Source organism: Cetorhinus maximus, chromosome 3 (assembly GCF_964194155.1).
Source record: "Cetorhinus maximus chromosome 3, sCetMax3.hap1.1, whole genome shotgun sequence".
Classification (NCBI taxonomy): Eukaryota; Metazoa; Chordata; class Chondrichthyes; order Lamniformes; family Cetorhinidae; genus Cetorhinus; species Cetorhinus maximus.
The window spans coordinates 23,599,021-23,608,574 of NC_135881.1; the positions used below are offsets into that span (position 1 = coordinate 23,599,021).

At 48.8% G+C, this 9,554-nt stretch overlaps 1 protein-coding gene across 1 annotated transcript; it reads left to right on the forward strand.

The window, feature by feature from the left end:
- Positions 1-6,298: 6,298 nt before the first annotated feature.
- Positions 6,299-9,167, forward strand: htr5ab (5-hydroxytryptamine (serotonin) receptor 5A, genome duplicate b). The gene is made up of 2 exons (XM_078534595.1): positions 6,299-7,084; positions 8,293-9,167. Exons 1-2 carry the CDS (start codon positions 6,377-6,379, stop codon positions 8,623-8,625), a joined length of 1,041 nt encoding a protein of 346 aa, XP_078390721.1. The 5' UTR covers positions 6,299-6,376; the 3' UTR covers positions 8,626-9,167.
- Positions 9,168-9,554: the final 387 nt, after the last annotated feature.

The following is a 9,554-nucleotide window of genomic DNA, read 5'->3' on the forward strand; positions in this document are numbered from 1 at the left end:
CACAGTCATTGTGGAGACGAAGTCCTGTCATCACATTGAGGATACCCTCCATCATGTTGTGTGGCACTACCACCATGCTAAATGGGATAGATTTCGAACAGATCTAGCAACTCAAGACTGGGCATTCATGAGGCACTGTGGGCCATCAGCAGCAGAATTGTACTCAGCCATAATCTGTAACCTCATGGCCCGGCATATCCCCCACTCTACCATTACCAACAAACCAGGGGATCACCCCTAATTCATTAAAGAGTGCAGGAAGGCATGCCAGGAGCAGCACCAGGCATACCTAAAAAAATGAAGTAACAACCTGGTGAAGTTACAACACAGGACTACTTGCTCGCCAAACAGCATAAGAAGCAAGGGATAGACAGAGCTAAGCAATTCCACAACCAACAGATCAGATCTAAGCTCTGCAGTGCTGCACATCCAGTCGTGAATGGTGGTGGACAATTAAACAACTCACTGGAGGAGGAGGCTCCACAAATATCCCCATCCTCAATGATGGAGGAGCCCAGCACATCAGTGCAAAAGTTAAGGCTGAAGCATTTGCAACAGCCAAATGGATGATTCACCTCGGCTTCCACAGCATCACAGATGCCAGCCTTCCGCCAATTCGATTCACTCCACGTGATATCAAGGAATGGCTGAAAGCACTGGATACTGCAAAGGCTATGGGCCCTGACAATATTCCGGCAATAGTGCTGAAGACTTGCATTTCAGAACTTGCCACACCCCTAGCCAAGTTGTTCCAGTACAGCTACAACACTGGCATCTACCAGGCAATATAGAAAACTGCCCAGGTATGTACTGTACACAAAAAGCAGGCCAAATCCAACCCGGCCAATTACTGCCCCATCAGTCTACTCTCGATCATCAGTAAAGTGATGGAAGGGGTCATCAACAATGCGATCAAGCAACACTTGCTTAGCAATAACCTGCTCACTGATGCTCAGTTTGGGTTTCGCCAGGGTCACTCAGCTCCTGACCTCATTCCAGCCTTCATTCAAACATGGACAAAAGAGCTGAACTCCAGAGGTGAGGTGAGAGTGACTCCCCTTGAAATCAAGGTAGTATTTGACCGAGTGTGGCATCAATGAACCCTAGCAAAATTGGAGTCAATGGGAGTCAGAGGGAAAACTCTCTGCTGGTTGGAGTCATACCTAGCACAAGGGAAGATGGTTGTGGTTATTGGAGATCAATCATCTCAGCCCCAGGACATCACTGCAGGAGATCCTCAGGGTAGTGTCCTAGGGCCAGCCATCTTCAGCTGCTTCATCAATGACCTTCCTTCCATCAGAAGGTCAGAAGTGGGGATGTTTGCTGATGATTGCACAATGTTCAGCACCATTCACGACTCCTCAAATACTGAAGCAGTCCATGTCCAAATGTAGCAAGACCTGGACAATATCCAGGCTTGGGCTGATAAATGGCAAGTAACATTCACACCACACAAGTGCCTGGCAATGACCATCTCCAACAAGAGAGAATCCAACCATTGCCCCTTAACATTCAATGGCATTACCGTCACTGAATCCCCACTACCAACATCCTGGGGGTTACCATTGACCAGAAACTGAACTGGGCTAGCCACATAATCTTGTGGCTAAAAAAGCAGATCAGTGGCTTGGATATTCTGCGATGAGTAACTCACCTACTGACTCCCCAATGCCTGTCCACCATCTACAAGGCACAAGTCAGGAGCAATATGGAATACTCTCCACTTGCCTGGATGAGTGCAGCTCTAACAACATTCAAGAAACTCGACACCATCCAAGACAAAGCAGCCCACTTGATTGGCACCCCATCCACAAACATTCAGTCCCTCCACCACTGATGCACAGTGGCAGTAATATGTCCCATCTACGAGATGCGCTACAGAAACTCACCAAGAGTCCTTAGGCAACACCTTCCAAACCCATGACCACTATCACCTAGAAGGACAAGGGCAGCAGTCACATGGGAACACCACCACCTGGAAGTTCTCCTCGAAGCCACTCACTGTCCTGACTTGGAAATATATCGCCGTTCCTTCACTGCCTCTGGGTCAAAATCCTGGAACTCCATCCCGAAGAGCACTGTGGGTGTAGCTACACATTATGGACTGCAGCGGGTCAAGAAGGAAGGTCACAACCACCATCTTAAGGGCAATTAGGGATGGGCAATAAAAGCTGGCGCAGCCAGTGACACCCAAATGTCATAAATGAATATAAAAAAAGGGTAACACACAGTCATTCCCATGCAGGTACAAACTCGGTAGCTGAATCCCTGCTGTTACTTCTTGCGGAATAAAACCAGCATTTTTATTCAAATATTGATTACTGGCAGAGACCCACAAAACATTTGTGGTCAACTTAGCATCTTTATTGCAATAGTACTTCTTTAGGTACAGGATTTCTAGTTATTCTTTTAGCAAACGCTTTAACAGAATCAAAACTTCTCACTCTGGAAACAACTACCTAAAGCTGTCCACTGTAAAAACAGTCTGGGAATATAAACACAAATTTTGTCAAGAGTCCGGCCTTCTGGCTTGTTTCTTGTCATATGATAAGCAAGTCTGAGCGGGAACTGTTTTCTCCTGAGTTGAAAAGGAAGGTTTACATCCGATGGGCTCAATATTATTCAAGGAATAAACTCTATTTCCTTGATATCCATCTGTGATAATTTCAGCATCTTCTGAGCTACCAATTTCACTCCATGACAAAGTCCTTGTTTAAAGTTCAAGTTTCATAGCAACATTATAACTGCTCCTTTCCTGAATCTAGGTTTGTGTGTGGCATGTCTGTTGGAGTTAACCGGTGTAGAAACTTTGGAGGTACAGACTGTTATCATCTTCGTTGTCAACAGAATTCATGCTTATGTATTATTTTATTTCACTTGACAATTTCTCTAAAGCTTTTTCATTTGAACCTCCTGAACCTTCATTTTATTAAGTTTTCGAGTAATGATTTGCTTCAAATAATTCTCCCCACCATTTTGCCACTGAACCAATTCCATCATCTCACCCACCCCAACCCACATCCTCCCATGCCATCCTCTCCCTCCGATCGCATCACCTTCCTCCCATGCCATCCCCATCCCATGCCATTACACCCTCCCCATGCCTTCCCTCCCTTTCCATCCCCATCTCTCCCATTAATCCCACCCCATCCTTCACGGGAAGGATCCATGTGTAATTTTGATTTTGTTGTTGGGCTGCTCTCACCTTCCACTGTTTCTTTCTTTCTCTTCACCAACTCACACCCCCCTCCCCCCCCCCCCAACTCCGGCTCTGCCACCAACTGTTGGCAGCCACACGTATCACACACTCTATCCCTGCACGTGCCTCACGTGTCTTCACCTGTGCCTGGCACCGCCCACCAAAAGAAAGCCCCAGACGCGCCCCTTAAATTGAACAATTGAAATAGTCCAGGCTGACAAAAACTGAATATTTATCATGATAGATTGCAACAAGTCCTGTAGCTTGACAAGGCATAGAAGGGGCTTGATGGGGTGGACACTGAGAGATTGTTTATGGTGGTTGGGGAATCTAAAACACGGGGGCACAATCTCAGGCTCAGGGCCGATCATTTAGGACTGAGATGAGGAGAAATTTGTTCACTGGAAGGGTTATGAATCTTTGGAATTCTCTACCCCAGGGGGTTGTGGCTGCTCCATTGTTGGCTATATTTAAGGCTGGGATAGACGGATTTTTGGTCTCCCAGGGAATCAAGGGATATGGGGAGCGGGTGGAGAAAGTGGGAGTTAAAGCTGCAGATCAGCCATGATCATAATGAATGGTGGAACACGCTCTACGGACCCTGTGGTCTACTCCTGCTCCTATTTCTGGTCTCCTTGTGCTTGGGTGTGAAAAGACAATAATTTGCAGAGCTAGGGCGAAAGAGCAGGGGATTGGGTGGAAGAGCCGGCACAGACACAATGGTCTCCAGCTGAGCTGTTTGATTCTATGATTCAGCGAACAAGTTATGGACCAGTTGATCACTGCAAATTGATTTTCTTGACAGTTCTTGCATTAATGCCGCGTTCGTTACCCGGTGGGCCGGCATCTAGTGTTGTAAAGCCGGGGGTGGGGGTTGGGGGAACTGCATCTCTTCAGGATCAAAAAGCCTAAAAGGCAGGCAGCTCTCCCCAGCTGGAACACATGCGATACAAAGTGAGGGACACTGAATCTCAGCAGATTGATTTACAGCGTGTCTCCCCGCCGCTCAATAATAGACGTGGGAGAAAGGGAGTGAAATGGAAATCACGTCAAACGAATTGTTGACTCTCAGATTCTGTGCAAACTGATTTTTTTTTAAAGTAAACAGCCTTGCTCTGGTTCCCTTTAGCATCATAGGAATCCGCTACCAGCCGGATTTAAATGTATTTTGAAGCAATGAAGCCGAGAGACAGAGAGAGAGAGAAAATGATGAGCAGAAATGGGCTGAAGACGCGAGGGACCGGACCAGATATGAATGTGATAACCAGAGACTGAAATCTAAGTGATTTTAAACACACACACACACACAGCCAGTTGCTTCTGTCCCGTGCACAACAGTGAAAAGTCTGCACTTTTTGACATATATAAAAGAGGATCTCACTTTACTGTTCCAGACACACCTTGTAATGATCGCATTATTTTCAGGAGAAACCCGGCTCGTGGAATCAGTTCAGTTATAAGGGCTGTTTTTCCTTCTGCTTGAATTTTCATGTGTTAAAATGTTATTTGCTCAGGGTCACGGCCCTGGCTTTGCGTCACTCCATTCGGAGCCCCCTTTGTTGGAAATGGGGATTTTAGCGTGAGGTGTAAAGATTGCCCTCCGAGTGCATTCGGACCGGCTTTTCAGCGTGTCCCGCACTGACAACAGGCCATTCGGCCCAATGGGTTCATACTTGGGGTGAATGCTCCACATGAACCTCCCCAACCCACCCCTCCCCCCTCTATCCTGGATCAAATCCTTACCCCACCCCTTCCCCCGCCCCGGGCTCGGCGCTGCAAGTGTTCCCAGAGACTCCCGAGGTTGGAGAAAGCAAAGACTGAAGATTCTGCAGAGTTGCTCTCACGCGAAAAAAAAAGGAAAGGCAAATTGGCCAACCTTTATTTTTTTTTTACAAGTACTTTTACTCACCGTGATAGATGAGCTGGGGCGTAACAAACTCTCTCTCTCTCTCTCAGCTCTCTGTGGGTGACAGTCTGATCCGGGCTGGGATTTTTTAAAATATATTTTGCTGCCCTCTGTCTCATCCAGAGTGGGTGCGCCCTTAAAGAACCCCCACCCCTGGCGGAGCGGAGCGCACAGCATTGTGCAGCCTGCCAGTGAGGGTATCCCTTTAAATGGAGACCAGACCAGCACCCCCCACCCCCAACCCACCCCACCCCCTCCCCTCCCCCTCTCTTTCTCTCTCTTTCCCTGGATGACAAGTCAATCAAAGGAGATGGAGACTCGGGCTGACAAATGGGCGAACATTGCTCAGTTATTCAGCACCCGGCCATGCATCCTTCAGGAATGCCTGCGAGATCATCCCGATTCTGAGGCGAGGAAGGGGTGACAGGGGGGGAGGGAGGAGGGCGGAGTGGTGGGGGGAGGGGGTGGTGGTGGGAGAAGCAGTGGGATTGGGGGGGGGGGCGGTATTGCCTTGGAGGCTGACAGCAAGATCAGGTGGTTAGCACTTGTTTGACGCAGCTGATCGGATCTTTCTGTTCCTATACCTTATCCCTGAGCTCTCCCCCCCTCCTCACCTCACCCCATCCCCACCTCTGAGCGGCGACAGAAGCTGCTGGATGTTGTAGAAGTGAAGAGAGTGTGGGGGACGGTGACAGGTCTACAACTGAAGCCCAACCTAAGGTAAATTCTGAGAATTGAATAGATTGCAGACGCTCTAGTGGGATTCATTGACCAGGCAGCTCTTGTTGCTTTTTTTTCCCCCTAGAAACCAGTCAGCAAACTGTAGTAGTTTATCTCTTTGGAATTGAGGGGGTTTTGTGCGTTTTGTTAATTACATTCGGGATGGGTGTTGGTGAAGCTGCCCCCTTGCTGGGCGTTTCAGCCTGACATTTGTACCTTGTCGATTAATGCACGATTCCTGTTTCGATCCAGGTTGGGAGAGGGTCTGAGTCTACCCTGACATCCTCAGCCAATGAATCCGGCACAGGGCAGAGGAGGGAGTGTTGGCTGGACAGAGTGTACCCTGTGTGCGACCCAATGCCACTTCAGTAACCGGATTAAGCCGCGCTTTTGGACTCCGGAGTAAGTGCCAATCCAGCCTTGCTTGCTGCAGCCAGAGTTCCCTGTCCCGCCGAAGGGGATTTTTCTTCTTCGCCAACTTCGCCCTCCCACCCCACCCCACCCCACACACACACAATTTGATCTGGGAATTCTCCCTGTGGGACAAGAGCATGGACTTCCCCAACAGCAGCAGCACTGGCTGGAGCAACGAAAGCGCTAGCCCGGGAGAGCTGGACCCCAGGGCGGTTTCTATTTTCAGTATCCTCATCCTGACTTTGCTGGCCATCCTGGTGTTGGCCACCTTCCTGTGGAACGTCTTGGTGCTGGTCACCATCCTGCGGGTCAGGACTTTCCACCGGGTGCCCCACAACCTGGTGGCCTCCATGGCCATGTCGGACGTGATGGTGGCCGCCCTGGTCATGCCCCTGAGCCTGGTCCACGAGCTGAACGGGCGCCGCTGGAGGCTGGGCAAGGTGCTGTGCCAGCTCTGGGTCTCCTGCGATGTCCTCTGCTGCACGGCCAGCATCTGGAACGTGACGGCCATCGCCCTGGACCGCTACTGGTCCATCACCAGGCACCTGGAGTACACGCTGAAAACCAGGAAGAAGATCTCCAACATCATGATCGCCCTGACCTGGGCGCTCTCCGCCGTCATCTCCCTCTCCCCCCTCTTCGGCTGGGGGAAGACCTACTCCGAGAAGGACGACCAGTGCCAAGTCAGCCAGGAGCCCTCTTACACCATCTTCTCCACCTTCGGCGCCTTTTACCTGCCTCTCTGCGTGGTCCTGTTCGTCTACTGGAAAATTTACAAAGCTGCCAAGTTTCGAATTGGATCCCGCCGGACCAATACCATCACTCCAATGCCCGAAGTGGTGGAGGTATATAACTCATACATGGCTTCAGCCGGCTGCACTGCACTTTTAATAGTGTTTAAAACTCCTGATGTGTGTGTGTGTGTGTGTGTGTGTGATGGGGGGTAGGGGAGAGGGATAGGGAGAGAGAGAGAGAGAGGCAGCCAACAGGGAAGAGATAGATCACGGGGAAAGAGAGAGTGACTTTAAAAGGAGATTGAGAAATGGGAAAAAGGAAGAGGAACAGGAAGAAAATGTCTGAGAGCATGAAGTTCGAGCAGAGGGATAGAGAGAGAGAGAGCAAGAGAGTGAAACTCACTCTTCTATCCTTCTATCTCGCCTCCAACATGGGGTGGAATGGGGGGATGTTGGCGGTGAGATAGAAGGATAAGAGTGGGAAATGCAGGGACAATAGGAGAGGAAGGCGACAGAGAAAGAGAGAGATGGAGAAACGGTGCAGGAGGGAAAGAGAGAGAGAAACAGTAGCTGGAATGAATACATTCACAGAGAGAGAAAGAACAGTGGGAAAGAGAGTGAGGAAAAATCACAGTGAACTAGAGAGAGCAAAATCACAGAAAGAAAGGAAGAGGAGACAACTCAGAAAGAAAAGAGCGACATCAGACGAGGGAGAGAATAAAACACTGAGAAAGAGATACATGTTTGGGGAAAGGAGGGAATAAACTAGAGAGAGAAAAAAGTCAGGAGCTGTAGAGAATACCCAAAAGGAGAGAGAGAGAGAGAGAAGTGGATGGGAAAGCAAGCACAGAGGGTGAAAGAGAAAGATGGAGAGAGAGAGAGACAGAGCATCAGGGGAAGAGAAAACCAGAAACCATAGGGAAAAAGCGATCCAATGAAGGAATGGAGAAAAATAACTGGAGAGCATAAAAAAAAGGGGAAAGAGAGAAAAAGAGCGCGAGAAAATATGTGAGGGGAGGGAGGGAACTCGGGAAGACAAGAAAAAGATGTCACATGGAAAGAGAAAGAGTCGGGAAATAGCGGGAAAAGATAAAATGAGAGAGAAACAGAGAGAGGGAGAGAGAGAGAGAAAAGGCCGAGGAGATGGCGGGAGGAAGGCCGCCCATTCATTGTATGAACCCCTCTTCAGTTAAAATACTCAGTAGGCTTTAATAAAACAGTATTCCTGTGCTAAAAATGTGTGATGTGTTAAAGGTGCTAGGAAAGTTATGGCGAGCTGTTGGGATGGGCTGCTACTCACAGCCGTTTCCTCCTGTCAGGTGAAAGAGGCGAGCCAGCAGCCTGAGATGGTCTTCACTGTCCGCCACGCCACTGTCACCTTCCAGACGGACGGCGACACTTGGCGGGAGCAGAAAGAGAAGAAGGCGGCGCTGATGGTCGGCATTCTCATCGGGGTCTTCGTGCTGTGCTGGATCCCATTCTTCATCGCCGAGCTCGTCAACCCGCTGTGCTCGTGTGACATCCCCCCGATTTGGAAGAGCATCTTCCTGTGGCTCGGGTACTCCAACTCGTTCTTCAACCCCCTGATCTACACCGCTTTTAACAAAAACTACAACAATGCCTTCAGGAACCTCTTCTCCAGGCAGCGGTGAAGCGCTGGCAGGGCGCTCTCTTTTGCCTGGCCGCCTTTTTGTTCGGTCTCAGTCAGAGAAGTGAACACACCCAAGAGTGCATGAGTAAAGCAGCGAAGAAGCCTTGGAGCTGAGACCTTGCCGTATTATCTACCCGACCTATATACCTGCTCAGACCCTGTGGACGCTGTTTCTTGTAGAACCAATACAGTGTTTGTAGTTCTGGTGTGTTCAAAAATTCCCTTGCAAAGTATGTGTAAATATTTCATTTGTACACCCCTCCCCCCCCCTTATCGTGAAACATCCATCATAAACTAGAAGGCCAGTATACCTACTGTCACTGGGTCAGACACCTTACTGTGGGAAGGCTGCTCTATTCACGCTTTCCAATAATGACCGCCCAATAATGAATGAAGCCAAATCTAATTTGTATCGAACCCTTAATGAATTAAAAACTTCGGCTCCCTCTGTCTTCATCCCAAGGGTTCTCTCTCTCTCTGGCTCTCCAACCCCCTACCCCACCCCTCCCTCTCTTGCAATAATAAAATTCCACTTGAAAACTGTAATGTTGTTCAATGCTTGGCATAATTCATGTTTACCCTGCGTTCAGTTGGAATAGTCTGGAGATAAACGGATGCTGGAAACACATAGCAGTGTCTGTAGAAAATAAAAACAGGGAAGAAAAGCTAAATCGTAAATGGTAGAATTATCCAGCTCAGGAACTGGCTATTCGGCCCAGCCTAACTGTGCTAGCCCTTTTATCCCCATGGCCCCACAATATTTTTCCTTTTCAAATGCATACCTAATTCCTATGACTTTTTTTATATAGCAAAGGCAGAGGGATCTGAACCAAACTAACTTTGAAAAGAAAGGTTATCCATTTGGGACTTGGCTAATAGAACCTTGGGATCTGTTCTGGCATTTGCCATTTTAAATGTTCTCGTCACTTT

Excerpts from the sequence above, each read along its gene's own strand:
- htr5ab (XM_078534595.1), top strand. The coding sequence starts at position 6,377 with ATGGACTTCCCCAACAGCAGCAGCACTGGCTGGAGCAACGAAAGCGCT. Across the intron at positions 7,085-8,292 it reads CAATGCCCGAAGTGGTGGAG|GTGAAAGAGGCGAGCCAGCA; the intron begins GTATATAACTCA and ends TCCTCCTGTCAG.